Here is a 14,867-nt window from a genome sequence, read left to right as displayed (position 1 = left end):
TGGTGGCATAATGTCAAAAAAAATCAATAATGGTCTGGCACTAGAACCCTGGATGATTTCAATGGGGAAATTGGGGGTGAGGAGGCAATGAGGAGGGAAAAAAAGGTGTGCCAGGGTTCTTGTTCTCTTAGGGTCAAAGAAATAGATACTAATTCTAGACCACAGGTAGAAAAATATAAATTTGAGTACGCGTTTAATATTTAACAAGATAGGGGATCCCTGGGTGGCGCAGCGGTTTGGCGCCTGCCTTTGGCCCAGGGCGCGATCCTGGAGACCCGGGATCGAATCCCACATCGGGCTCCCGGTGCATGGAGCCTGCTTCTCCCTCTGCCTGTGTCTCTGCCTCTCTCTCTCTCTCTCTGTGACTATCATAAATAAATAAAAAAAAATTTAAAAAAAATATTTAACAAGATAAATATAAATAGGATATACACACTTCCAAATTACTAAGAGGGTGGCATAGGAGAGAGATCCAACAGAAGCCAAGACATACTTTGTGACGTGGAAAAAGCCAGTCACTGAATCCAGTTCCTGCAACAACAGAGAAGGTGCAGTGCTAAGTGCAGGCACACAGCAGAGCTCATATTCCCTCCCGGGCCTGGGAATAAACAGGTCAGTGAGGTGTAGAGGATGGTAGTAAGTGCTAGGAAGAAAAAGCAAGGTGAATAAGGATTATAAAGTAACTCAGACCTCAAAAACAAAAAGAAGCCAGACACAGGAAAGCCTGCAATATTGCAGGATTCCATTTGTATGGAGTGTCCAGAACAGGCAACTCTATGGAGACAGAAAGCAGACAAGTGGGTGCTGGGGAAGCAGGAATGAGAATGACTGCTCAGGGGTAGGGGGGTTCTTTTGAGGTAATGAAAATATATAAAAACTGATTGTGGTGATGGCTATACAACTCTGTGAGTAACCAACATGACCACACTGAACACTTTAAATGGGGGATTTCTATGGCATATGAATTATATATCTCAATAAAGATTTTTTTTTTCAAGGAACTTGGTAGAGTGCTACTTTAGACAAGATAGGCAAGTAAGGGAACATCTGGGTGGCAGTCAGTTGAGCATCAGACTCTTAACTTCAGCTCAGGTCATGATCTTGGGGTCGTGGGATCGAGCCCCACGTCAGGCTCTGTGCTCAGTGCAGAGTTTGCTTGGGATTCTCTTCTCCCTCTGCCCCTCCCCCCACTGGCTCTCTCTCTCTCTCTCTCTCTCTCTCTCTCTCTCTCTCTCAATAAAATAAATTAATAAAATCTAAAAGAAAAAAAAGAGGGTCAAGTAAGGCCACCTCGTGTGAGGTAAAACAATAATCTGTTGTGTATTCATACACATATACACATGGAGAGCAAATTGCCCCAAAGCATCTTAAGACTCTAGGGCCTTCATCCATAACCATACTGCTGCTCAGAGGCAGGGGAACCCCTGAGTAGTAAAGAGAAGAATCCAGCTGGAATTCTATAGCTTGGAGAGTATTTTAATACTTGATGAGTTTTTCATGCTAGACTTGAAAATACCAACCGTGACCATTTCACATCAAATTAACCAAACTTTGCTAGTTACAGTTTTAAGAGATTAGGCTTTTCAGCAAATGAGCCTGTAAAAATTTCCCCATCAACTTGTGCTATGGTGATACTATTTCTCAAAAGTCATAAAATTAAAAATAAAAGTCATAAAATCAAACAAAACAACACTGAGTTCCCATAAGATCTCGTGTATTCACCCAACATTTATCTCTCCTTCCTGGCCAGGAGCCCTTCAGCTCGTGCATGAACTCCAGCCTTCAAGCAGAGCTTCACTCATACCCTTTCCTGCTTAGAAGGCTTTCCCTCCCTCTGTCTCACTACTTGCTAGTTGATTCAGTCAATACTTTCCAAGGGCTTATTTTGGGGGAAATAACCAAAAAAGAAAACTTGAGAATTGAAGTTTACACTGAGGTACTTACCTTGTGATTTTTAAGATTTTATTTATTTATTCAGAGACAGAGAGAGAGAGAGAGAGAAAGAGAGAGAGAGAGAGAGAGAGAGAGAGAGAGAGAGGCAGAGACACAGGCAGAGGGAGAAGCAGGCTCCATGCAGGGAGCCCGATGTGGGACTTGATCCCGGGTCCCCAGGATTATGCCCTGGGCTGAAGGCAGCACCAAACCGTTGAGCCACCCAGGCTGCCCTACCCTTGTGATTTCAATAATATAACAGATTTTTTTTCTATATATTTCAAAGAATTTTCATGTCTTTTATAAAACTGATCTTTCTCCATGTAATTATCTATAATGTAAACATGGCAGATATTCACAATTTGTAGCTAGCAAACTGAAGTTTATTCTGACAGCTATGACCCATTCTTTTCATCATGAAATCATCCATTATTTATATACCCATGAGAGAGCTAAAATCCAAGAATAAAAAACAAGCTAAATCAAGAAAAAAATCAAAGTTTTTCACTGGAAAATGTAAACAGATTTTTTTAAAAAATTTTTTAGATTTTTATTTATTTATTTGAGAAACAGAGCATGTGAGCAGGAGGCAGAAGGAGAGGGAAGGAGAGAATCTCAAGCAGACTCCACACTGAGTATGGACCCCAACAACTTGGGGCTCAATCTTATAACCCCAAGATCATGACCTGTGCCAAAATCAAGAGTTGGACACTTAACTGAATAAGCCACCCAGGCACTTCAGAATATTTTTAATTTTAAAAATACCTAATTTTTACCCTTCTCAGGCATCAAAATGCCAGGAGTGGGAATTACCTGGCTTGAAATTGTAAGACTTTTTTTTTTTTTTTTCAGTGAGTGATGGAATTCTTCAGTGATGAAATGGTCCCACACCACCAGCATCAGCTAACCTAACCCACCCATGAGCCATGAGCTGGAAGCCAAACTTTTAGGCCTCTCATATCAAGCAAGATGAACAGCATCCTCTTAAAAGCAGTCGCCTCAACAGGTGACACATTCCAATGACCTGTCCCTGCCCAACACACACTGCAATTGCTGTCAGGGCCCTCAGGCAAGCCCCCCTGGCACCAGAATTGTGGCTTTATAGGTAAGACCTCACTTTGGACCAAAGAACAGAAGAACCGCTACCTCTATGGAATGCTCTCAAATACACCCCAGAAAGACCTGCCAGAAGGAAGAGCTGTAGGTCCCAAAGAATGTGAATAAGGATCGTCAACAGCTGATCAAACATTTGGGAAATGCGCACACAATTTCTGAAGGAGACTACTTTGAAAGAGGCAGCGCTCATGGACACATTAGGTTCTAGGTCACTACTGTTTACAAATCAGCCACATTACTCCTTAGTCACGCTCCAGATTTGGGACAGTGTCACCTCAAACACTGATGAACAGGTGCAAAAACCTTGAAGAACCCACAATGCTAACACACCTCATCTAGGACTAAGTTCCTCTTTTCCCAGCACAAGAAAGGGAAGCTTGTAAGACAAAGGAGTACAAGTAAGATCAGAGGAGTCCATGTGTGTCACGGTATATAGATATGGGAGCTATTAATGAGAAATGGTCCTTGGGACGCCTGGGTGGCTCAGTGGTTGAGCATCTGCCTTCAGCTCAGGGCATGATCCGGGGGTCCTGGGATGGAGCCCCACATTGGGCTCCCTGCATGGAGTCAGCTTCTCCCTCTGTCTGTGTCTCTGCCTCTCTCTGTGTGTCTCTCATGAATAAATGAATAAAATCTTTAAAAAAAAAAAAGAAGAGAGAATTGATCCTTGCTGATTAATTTATCACAGCAGGTTGGAGAGATCCTCTCTCTAACAGCACTTGCTCAAGTTCTGTTGCAACATGTTCAAGAGAACAGCATTTTGTAAACCATTGTAAAGATGGGTTTTTTCTTTTGTTCACACTATCCATATGCACCAATTCACCCAATTCATCTGAATTAATCAGGATTTGTTTGTTTAACAAGCACCTGGCATTAAGATGCTGTTATCGTACTGCTAATCAAAACACACAAAAAAAGTAAAATGCAAGTGATCTATGACAGCCCAGATATTAAACTCGTCCCAAACCTTTCCATGCATATGTGGTGCTTATGCATGTTCTCCCAGTGGAAAAGGGCATAGCACAGCAGTGAGGGTAAGCACCAGACCAGGAGCCTGAAGGATAAGTTCTTTTCAGATCTGCCACCCACAAGCCTTGATCTTTTGCTCTGTAAGATGGGGATCCTTCTCATCCCCATGAGCAAATCCTATGTGGGTAGGTGAGACAGGGATTCCTTCTGTAGCTCACTGTTAGAGTAACAGGTCAGTGAAGTGACTTGCACAAGGTCAGCTGAGCACCCAGGCCGAGAAGCCAAGCTTCTGGACTCCTCAAGCCACACTTTCTCTCTCTCAGGTGATTGCCACACCAATGACAGGCCCCCTGTTTACTGATGATCTGCAATGGGCCAGGTCCCTAAAGCCAAGCGATTTGCAAGTGAAGCAGATCAAAAGTGGTGACGTCACATGCCCAGAACACTAGAAGGCAAAGCCAAGATTTAAAGGTGGTGCCGCGGTGGGGGTCTAACACTGGCCCTCCTTCCACTGTCTTTCCATGAAATGTGCTATCCCAGGACTGTCAGAAACCTCGGGAGGCAAGGTTTATCTTGCAACGGGGATGGCCATCATTGGCCTCAAGAACAGATTTCTTCAGACAACCAGCATGACCCAGAACTTCTTTCTTATCTAACAGTCCTTTTGCTCTTTCTGATCAAAACTGGAAAAGTCAAACCAGTATGACCCAAATCAGAAAAGCACCTGAACCAAAGAGCAAAATCAGACCTCTGATTGGACGCCCAGAGGATGTAAACTCGAAAAAGAAGACGGTTCTTATTTCCCGGCCCCTGCCCCCTCTTTTGGAAGTGCCAGGAGCAGCTACAAAAACAAAGGTGACTTGCAGGGCCCAGGGCAGCTAGAGAGCCAAGGCCCAAGGGCATAAACCTTACCTCTGTGAAGGAGAGATACGGCAACATCCCAACAAGAGGAGAGTGAACCTGATAGAGAGCTGAATAAAGGGGGTACAATTTGACAAGGCTAACCTGTGTGTGTGGACTTGAGGCCTGTGTCCCCAGTGATCTGCAAAACGAGTTTACATAACAGGCCTTTGTGCTGCCCCAGATAAGACAGAGTAGAAAAGCTCTCATAGTGTTTTAAGGATTTAGAACCAGCTAAGATTCCTGGGGGACACTGAGGATGAGGATGGCAGAGAGGAAGCAAAGGGTAGGGGAGAGGGGAGTTAAGACATCACCTGTCTGATCTACAGAGGAGAATGGTAACAACAGCAGTAATAATTTAAGTCCTCATATTTGTAATTCCTTGGCCTTATTCACAATAGCACTTTCAGGATAGACCAGAATCCAGTAACACTGACTGCCTCTTCTTAGAGGGCACTGTAGGGTTGGGAGACAAAGGTGGAAGGGAGTTTTTTTTTTTTTTTTTTTTTAACTGTGTGCCCTTGAAATTTTGAAATTCTGGACCATGTAGATGGATTATCTATTCAAAAATATATAAAGGGAATTTTTACACTATTTTAACCATGTCTAGAGTTTTCCAACAATCCTAAGAAGCAGGCAGAGCAAAGATCAGTAGTTGCAACTCACAGATGAGGAAGCCATGGGCTCTAAGAAAGAAAAAGGAGGGACACCTGGGTGGCTCAGCAGCTGGGCGTCTGCCTTTGGCTCAGGTCATGATCCTGGAGTCCTGGGATTGAGTCCCACATTGGGCTCCCTGCATGGAGCCTCCTTTTCCCTCTGCCCGTGTCTGCCTCTCCCTCTCTTTCATGAATAAATAAATAAATAAAATCTTTAAGAAAAAAAGGAATTGGCCACAGTTGTGGTAGAGTAGGAAGACTCAGACCTTCACGCTCCTTTTTAAAAAAAAAAAAAATTTTTTTTTAAAGAGACCCAGGCAGAGGGAGAAGCAGGTTCCCTGCGGGGAGTCTGATGGGCGACTTGATCCCCAGGACCCTGGGATCACGACTTGAGCCGAAGGCAGGCACAAAACCACTGAGCCACCCTGGTGCCCCTGATTTTCATACTCCTAAGCCACTGTTCTCTTTTGGAACCCCCACAGTTTGAAAGATGCAACCCCGCATAGCTAGAGCTGCATGAATCCACATGGGGAAGGGCACAGGAACCCAGCACCCCATAAGGAACTTTACTAATCAGCACAGCGGGCTATGTGAGCTGTTCCGGGCTGGCTAGATGTTCTGGCAGTGGAAAAACATCCTGAAACTCGTGAAGGCTTCAACTCTTACTACTGAAAAATCTATAAAATGCCCAAGTCCACACTGTTTCTCAAGCGTGGTGGCTGCAACCACATTTTTTTTACTAGATTCATTAACTTGCAGACTCTCAGAGTCATCACTATGAACTCAGAGAGACTCAGACGGGTGGTCAAGTGTAAAAATGAGCACTGGGCTTACGACCCAGGCAGACCCTGAGTTCAAGTCCCAGTTCTACCATTGACTTGTGTGTGGCCTTCCGCATGCTGGTTACTTCATTTATTTTGGCCTCAGCTTCCCCTCGATTAATAAGAATCAACTCGCAGACATGTACCCCACACCACGCATCTAACACTGTTGTAGGTGCGGGGACTCGCAGGCCCACAAAGGAGACTGGATCCCTGCACTTTCAAGGAGCTGACAGGCCTTGTACAGGAGGAGACTGTCACATGAGGTCATTTTAAGTCCTGATAAGTGCTATGAACTTATCCCTGACCTTACCCTGTAATGGAACAGAAGGTCCAAAAGGGCAGGGAAGGCCTCTCTCTGAAAAGGAGGCATCTGCAGTGGGAGCCAAATGATGAGGCAGCAGGGGGATGTAGGGACACAGTATGACAAGCAAGGGGATAAAGAGCCCAAGGCAGGCCTGTCTGAAGGAGAGAGAAGGCCAGTGAGGCCAGAAAGCACTCAGTGAGGGGCAGAGGGAAGGAGCTAAACCAGCCAAGGCAGACAGGGGCCCACCTCTTCAGGTGAGCAGTCTGGATGTCATTCTGGTTGCAACTAGAAGTGACTATAGAAATAAAGAGGTTTAATTAGATCTGTAAAGTTGTAACTTCTTAATTTTTTTAGCAGTCAAATGAAAACAAGTGGAACCTCAATACCAAACTGGATACAAGTAGTTTTGCTCTGTCTAGGTGAGAAGCTAGTTAAGGCCCTTCCGACCTTGTGGCCTCTTGGCTTTCCCGGCTCCCACCCCCGACCCCTCAGGGGATACCCCCACATCCTGGAGCTCAGAGGAGCTGGAAAAACACCAGGTGATCTATGTCTGGGTTCTTCAAGGTCCAACAAAAAAGTACAGGGAGGAGGTTTGGGATATGACACCGGATGCCTGCTGGACCCCAGGCAGCCCCTGCAAAGGTTTTAAATTAAATCCCTGATGTGGGCACACTTTCTGCAGGAACAATAACAATAAAATCTGGTTCATCAAAGGTTCCAGTTAAAATCACACTGCTGAAGCTATAGGGAGAGAAAACAGATCAGTGATTGCCAGGGGCTGGGGTGAAGGGAGCACACTGACACAAAGGGACATGGAACTTTCTGTGTTGCTGGAAGTATTCTATACTGTGATTGTGGAGGTGATTATGGGGCTGCATACGTTTCGTCAAAATTCACACAACAGGGATCCCTGGGTGGCGCAGTGGTTTGGCGCCTGCCTTTGGCCCAGGGCGCGGTCCTGGAGACCCAGGGTCGAGTCCCACATCGGGCTCCCGGTGCATGGAGCCTGCTTCTCCCTCTGCCTGTGTCTCTGCCTCTCTCTCTCTCACTGTGTGCCTATCATAAATAAATAAAAATTTAAATAAAAAAAAAAATTCACACAACAGTACACGTAAAGTGGGTGAAGTTAAAGGAGTGGAAGTTAAATCATGAACCTGATGTTTATGAAGACACCTGAGGAAAGCAAAAGTGACTTGCTCCTGCTGAGTCAGTAGAGCCCCCAAACTGCCACTTGAAGGAATGTCCCCCACCCACTGCTGCTCAGTTTCAATTCAATGCCTCTTTAGCACCCTGGGCCTCAGGTTTCTCTGACTACAAAATGAGGATGTAGATAATCGCCAAAAATTCTTCCACTCCAATCAGATTCTAAGAAGCAGTCTGGCACAGGGGAAAGACCTCAACCCTGTAGAGTCAGAAAAACTGGAAGAAAAATGCCCAGCTCTGTCAGTTACTTGCTGTGGGTGCCAGGGCCACCCTGTCCTATGCCAGACGGGGTTAGTAAGAACACATCTGTAAATCAGCTGGCACACAACAGACTCTCAAAAGGGGAAGCCATTATGTGGAGGGGTTTTACCATCCATCCAGTGTCCTGATCCCAATCCCACCCAGCTGTGTCCTAAGAACAATGTGGAGGTGCCCATAAGGAAAAGAAATCGTGAACTGCCTGCCCTGTGTTGCATAACCCGTGCTCGGGTACACAGTACACCCTGGGCTCCACTGGGGCACAGGCTGTTATCTCGCCAGGTAAACAGGAACACCCTGCCCCCTCCTTGACCACCGTCAGCACCCAGCCACCACAAACACACGGGTGCAAGAGAAGACCGGCCCACAGCTTGCAGAAGCAGCCACTGCTATTTATGCCTATATTTTAGGAACTCCACTTTCCCTGTGGCTGCTGGCATCATCACAGGGCACAAAGTCATCCACAGACACACTCCACCCATCCTCCAGCCCTTCCCTCGCCACCTGTTCCAAAGGGGTGGTCCCAAATAATGACTCAAAGCTGCCTGCCACACCTTGCTCCTATCTTTCTATCCTAAGGAAACCAAAAGAAACACACAGAAACCCAAAATATTATTAAAACAAAACAAATAAAACAAACCCTTCAGGCAGGGAGTTTCTGCTTCCCCTGGCACATCAACCCTAGAGGCACTGTGGCCGCGTCAAGTTTGTTGGCGTACTATGTCTCCATGGAGGGACATGAGGTAGGCGACACCCAGAAATTATGCCAATTTTGCAGAAACAAAGAGCTAAATACCGTGCAAAAGACAAGCATGAGCACGGCTACAGCAGCCCAGGGACCCAAAGCATCAGATCTCCAGGGACTCCAATACCTGGCTCAACTTCTAGAAAACACAGAGATAACAGGAGATAACACTTGCCCTGTGCTGCCCCTGCTCAGTGCTCTCAGGAGCCGTCCTGCAGATACGTGAACTCAAAACCATGAAAGAATGGAAAAGATTTCTGCACAGCTCAGTGGAGTAAAGATACTGAGCAAAAACAATGCTCCGTCCTGGCCATGGTCTCCCAACTCTTATTAGGGAGGGCTGGTGGCCAGGGCAAGAGACTCTGATTCATCAATCATAAATATTATTTATCAAACCATTGCCAGGACATTGTGGCAACTACATCCTGCTGTTTCTATTCAGAGCCGCTGCCAAAGTTCGGTCCTCTCCCCCACCTTCCGGTATCTGTGAACTTTCCAGTTTCTACCACACTCCAGCTGGGGGAGGGGACCCAGTGCCGGCCCTCGTCGAGTGAAGTTCCACCACCGAGTCCACAAAGAGACTGCGGGGAGGCGTGGCCAGGCCGGAAACTCTGACAAAAAGTTTGGCCCTCCGGTCCTAGAAGCAACTGCCTCCCGGTGCCCCGCAGTCGCGGGAGGGAGGGTGCTCCCGCGGCCGGCTCCCCCGCCAGGGCCGCCGCGCTGGGCGCTCGGAACGCGGCGGGGAGGGGCAGGCCGCCCGGCGCCCCTCGGCCCCCCGCGCTCCGAGGCGCTCTGCTGCCTTCCTTCCACGGGCGAGGTCATTTCGGAGCAAGAGCCCGCGGCGGGTGGGCTCGGGAGGGTGGGGCCTCCTCCCCCGCAGGACCCCCCGCACGCGCACGCCCCCGAGGCCGGCGCCCCGAGGACTGACCCGGACCCAGACCCCAAGCCCGGGCCTGCTCCCGCAGGAGGAAGGGGAAGGGGCAGGGAAGGGATCTGCCAGAAACCCGAGGGCCATCCGGGGCGCTCGCTGCGGCCGCGGGCTCCCGCAGCCCCCGCCCCCGCCCCCGCCCCCGCCCCCGCGGAGGGGGCGCCTTCTGGGGGCGCTGGCGGACCGCGGGGCCCGTCGGAGCGGCCAGAGGGCCAGGCCGCCCCCGCGCCGCGACTCCGGGCCGGGCCTCCCACCTTGACCCGCTTGCCCTGGATCTCCAGCGTCTTCATGGTGAAGTCGACGCCGATGGTGCTGCCCTGGCGCTCCGAGAAGGCGCCGGTCTTGAAGCGCTGCACCACGCACGTCTTGCCCACGCTCGCGTCGCCCACCAGCACCAGCTTGAACAGGAAATCGTACTGCTCGTCCGGGTCCCCCGGGCCCGGGCCTGGGCCCGCCATGGCCGCGCGGGAGCCGAAGGGCCGGCGCTCCACACGCTGAGCAGCCTGAGCGCGCGGAAGCCGCGGACCGCCTGGCGACGTGGAACCGCCGCAACACCTGAAGAAGGGGCGCCGCCGACTGCCGGCCCCGGCCCCGCCCCGCCCCCGCCGGCCTCCCGCCCCGGCCCCGCCCCCGGCCCCGGCCCCGCCCCCGCCGGCCTCCCGCCCCGGCCCCGGCCCCGGCCCCGCCCCCGCCGGCCTCCCGCCCCGGCCCCGGCCCCGCCCCGCCGGCCCCCGCGGCCCCGCCCCGGCCCCGGCCCGCCCCGCCGGCCTCCCGCCCCGGCCCCGGCCCCGGCCCCGCCCCCGCCGGCCTCCCGCCCCGGCCCCGGCCCCGGCCCCGCCCTCGGCCAGCCGGGAGCCCGCGGGCCTCCGCTCAGCCCCGGGCTCGCCTAGTTCCGCCGCCGCTCGCTCCGGGCCAGCGCAGCCCTCGCGCCCGCCCCCAGCCCCGCCGCGGCCAGGCTCCGCCCCCCGCGCCGCCCCGGCCCGACTCTACTACCCTCAGCACCTCGGGCCCGCCCCATCCCCGCTCCAGCCTCGGCGCTCCTCGGGACAGACTCCGCCCTCAGCCACACCCCGAGCAGGCCCCGCCCCCAGCCCGGCTCCTGGCCCCGCCCCCAGCCCGACTAGCGGCCCTCGGCCGGTCGACGTCGGCTTCTCAGCCCCGCCCCTAAGCCCGCCCACAACCCAACTCGGCTCGCAGCCCCGCCCCCAGCGCTCGCCACGCGCCCCATCGCCTGCGGGCCAGGCTGCAGGCCCTGAGCAGTCAGGAGCAGGCTCAAGGGAGTGGTGGTCTCTGGGCCTGCAGGCCTGGGGGCCTATTAACCCAGCCAATGTACCCAGAACGGCCATGGCCTCCTCTAGAATGGATCCGCCGGGAAGGGGACCACAACGCAGCGTCCCTTCTGCAGGGCCGATAATGCAGCATCCCTCTAACAGAGGACGGGGATAGGTGATAGCATCTTCCCACACGGAAGGGAAAGGCACAAGGGCCCACTACCAGGAACGAGAAGGCTTCAGTGAGGCCAGAAATCAAGCTGACTACAAACTAGGGTGAAGACCAGAATCCCAGTGGGGAAAGAGACCTGAAGGCTGTGTGCTCAAAGTGACCCCCCCCCCCTTTCAGGACTCTAGAGAGAGGGAAACTAGAGAGACCGTGTGGTGGATGGCTAGGCCAGAGGAGTTGAGAGATCACAACCCCCAAAGGCAGCCTAGTGATGGTTGAAGCAGCTGTCCAAATGGCTCAGGGTGGGCTGGCTGAGTTGGGGTTATAATGGGCCCAGTTGGGCAAACTGACCCAGCCAAACAGCACCAATGACTGGCCTGAGCAAAGGAACATGGATAGGTTTGTGGGGAGTTTTGTGGAAGGGCAGACCAGCTCCTGCCAAGATAGCCCATTAACCAAGGGTCCTTGGAAAAATGAAACCCAAATGTCTATAAAGGAGTTTAGGATAGAGACGCCTGGGTGGCTCAGTGGTTGAGCATATCTGCCTTTGGCTCAGATCATGACCCCGGGGGTCCTGGGATGGAGTCCTACATCAGGGTCCCCGTGGGGAGTCTGCTTCTCCCTAGGTCTCTGCCTCTATGTCTCTCATGAATAAATAAATAAAATCTTTTTAAAAATCAAAAGGAAAAAAAAAAGCTTAAAATAGATCAGATGGGACCTATCCCCACAAGGGGCTTTGAGAATACTTCCACCCCTCTTCAGAATCCAATTCTTCTTGGTTCAATAAATTTGATTAATGCTACTACGGTTCAGGTACTGTTCAAGGCCCTTGGAACACTGGGCCCTTGGCCCAGTGAAAAAGCAGACAAAAATCCATACCCTCTCCAGCAGAAAAGGGAAGAGGGCTTTCCCGTGGCTTAAGAAGACCACAAAGGGCAAGTCCACCAGGACCAGTAGTACCTTGAGGATCCCTGACCACCTTTACCAGCCAAATGGGGAAGAGACTGGATGAGGAAGCAAAGACAGACCCATGGAGAAGATGCAGGAGCAATCTATTCTGGAACAGTGTCAACTGTTCTCCCATGGGAAATACCCAATCGTGCCAGGCATGGACCCCCAAAGTGCCATGGAAAAGCAATTCTGGGAGCCCAGCTTTATAACATCAGACTGTGGTGTCAGGAAATAGCCTCCCATTCCGAGGTAGAAGGACATGGGATGGGAGGCATCCACATGTTGCCGTTGGCTCTGGGGCATGTCTCAAAGTTCATAACTTTTTCTCAAAGTCCAGAAAAAAAACATCTGTCCCAGCCCAGAGTGGCTACTCACAGCCACTGGTGGAGAGAGGGAAGGAAAAGGTGAGCCCAGGGGCCAGGATGAGCCAAGACTCAACTACTGGAAACATGGGAAGAGGAAGGAAAAGTGTAGACATTTGCAGGGTGAGGAGGAGAGGTAGCGGAATAACTGAAATGGCCTTTACATTTGCCTTGCCTGGAATTGACTTAGGGTCGGGTGGAGGTGCGTTTGTCTCCTATGGATTTTGCCAGAAAAGTCCAGCTACCACTTATCTTTGTAGGGTGATGGAAATGTTCTAAAACTAGACTGTCGGGTGCCTGGGTGGCTCAGTCAGTTAAGTGTCTGCCTTGGGCTCAAGTCATGATCTTAGGGTCCTGGGACTGAGTCTCCAGTCTGCCTCTCCTTCTCCCTCTGCCCCTCCCCCCACTCACTCATCCTCTCTCTCTCAAATAAAAATCTTTAAAATAAAATAAAACTAGATGGTCATGAGGGCTACAGGACTCAAGGAATTTATAAAATCCTTAAATTGTACACTTACAATGGGTGGAATTGATGGTACATAAATTACACCTCAAAAAAAATAAATAAATAAATTACACCTCAATAAAACTGTTAAAAAATATCTTTATTTTCTTTCTTTTGGTGGTAAGTTTATGCTCATTTGAAACAGTAATTCAAATTCAAAAATGCTTATGAGGGGATCCCTGAGTGGCTCTGCTGTTCAGAGCCTGCCTTCACACATCAGGCTCCCGGTGCATGGAGCCCGCTTCTCCCTCTGCCTGTGTCTCTGCCTCTCTCTCTCTCTCTCTCTCTGTGACTATCATAAATTAAAAAAAAAAAAAAAAAAAACAGAGCCTGCCTTCAGCCCAGGGCATGATCCTGGAGTCCCTGGATCCCATGTCAGGCTCCCTGCATGGGGCCTGCTTCTCCCTCTGCCTGTGTCTCTGCCTCTCTCTCTCTCTCTCTCTCTCTCTCATGAATAAATAAATAAAATCTTTTAAAAATATGTTTATGTATCTCACATAATGCCCCAGATTTATAATAATGCATATCTCAAATTTTTAAAAATGTATCAAGAATTTAACATTCTTGGGGCACCTGGGTGGCTTGGTCAGTTATGCAGCTGGGTGACTTAGGTCATGATCTGGGGGTCCTGGGATTGAGCCCTGTGTTGGGCTCCCTGCTCAGCAGAGTCTGCTTCTTCCTCTCCCTCTCCTCACCCCCTACTCATGCTTGCTCTCTTACTCTCTCTCTCAAATAAATAAAATCTTAAAAAAATAAAAATTTAACATTCTTAAAGCTAGTGGAGCGTGGGCTGAGTTTTAACTGTGTTTATACTGTTGTCACATGGGGGCATAACATCCTTAATAGATAAACTGAGGGATCTGCTATAATCCCAATGGTCTGTGGATCAGAACTCCTCCAAGTGTTTAAGGGACAAAAGCCATCTTTCTTCCCCTTTCTTGGCTCCTCCCTCCATTCTTTCTTCCTCCATCTCTATTCTTTCCAATGGTCACCATGATTAAAATATACAGCCTCTAACCACGTGTCATCTGAGTTTTATTTGGCAGCACCTAGACTTAGTGCTAAAAATGTGCCCCCATCAGACATGAAGGTGAGAAAACACTGTAAAGAAATGAAGACTAGACATCAACCATGATACCCTCCATTCTTAACATAGAAGAGTGCTTGCTACACAATATTAGAATATAATGAGAGCAGCAAGGAAACAAAGCTATCTTGCCACAGTTGTAGACTTAGGTAGGCTGATGCTGGCTGAGGACTAGGAAGGCTCCCTCCCAGGGGCCAGCCCTCAGCCCACCTGGAGGCCAAAGAAATGCCAGCCAGCCAACTCTCTCTCCCCTCCCAGAACCCCAAAATGTCATAAACACGGGTCAAATGAACCCTAGCCCTCCCTGCTTCTGTCGATGGCACCCATTTCACTCTTGAGGCTCTGCCTGAAAATAAGGGATCCTACGGCCCTCAGCACCCCTACTCCCACCTCTACCAACACCATGCTGCCCTCCCACCCCCACTGCCACCCTCCACCTGATGCAGTGCCCCCACCCAGGAGCACCCTGGCTTCCTCTCCTGCTTCTAGTCCCCACGGTCCCCCGCCCCCACCAAATGGGTTTGCTGGAAGGACTCTCATGAGGTCACTTCCCTGCTCAAACGTCTGTGATGAGCCCCAGACTCTGGAACACCCAGTGTTCCACCTTACTCCTCCAACACCATCTGTTCCCCTCCCCTATTGCCCAGACCCTCCAACTTGCCAAGTTTCACAGAATCCTGTATGGCC

At 50.3% G+C, this 14,867-nt stretch overlaps 1 protein-coding gene across 1 annotated transcript in view; it reads right to left on the bottom strand.

The window, feature by feature from the left end:
- RAB43 (RAB43, member RAS oncogene family) overlaps nt 1–10,411 on the bottom strand; it is a 37,083-nt gene extending 26,672 nt beyond the window's left edge. The window contains exon 1 of the mRNA XM_055344906.1: nt 10,090–10,411. Coding sequence (XP_055200881.1) covers nt 10,090–10,293 — 204 coding nt within the window. The 5' untranslated portion in view covers nt 10,294–10,411. The remainder of the gene's footprint in view (nt 1–10,089) is intronic.
- Nucleotides 10,412–14,867: the final 4,456 nt, after the last annotated feature.

The sequence above is a fragment of the Nyctereutes procyonoides genome, unplaced genomic scaffold, assembly GCF_905146905.1.
Source record: "Nyctereutes procyonoides isolate TBG_1078 unplaced genomic scaffold, NYPRO_anot_genome, whole genome shotgun sequence".
NCBI lineage: Eukaryota > Metazoa > Chordata > Mammalia > Carnivora > Canidae > Nyctereutes > Nyctereutes procyonoides.
This window is presented reverse-complemented; position numbering and strand designations above follow the sequence as displayed.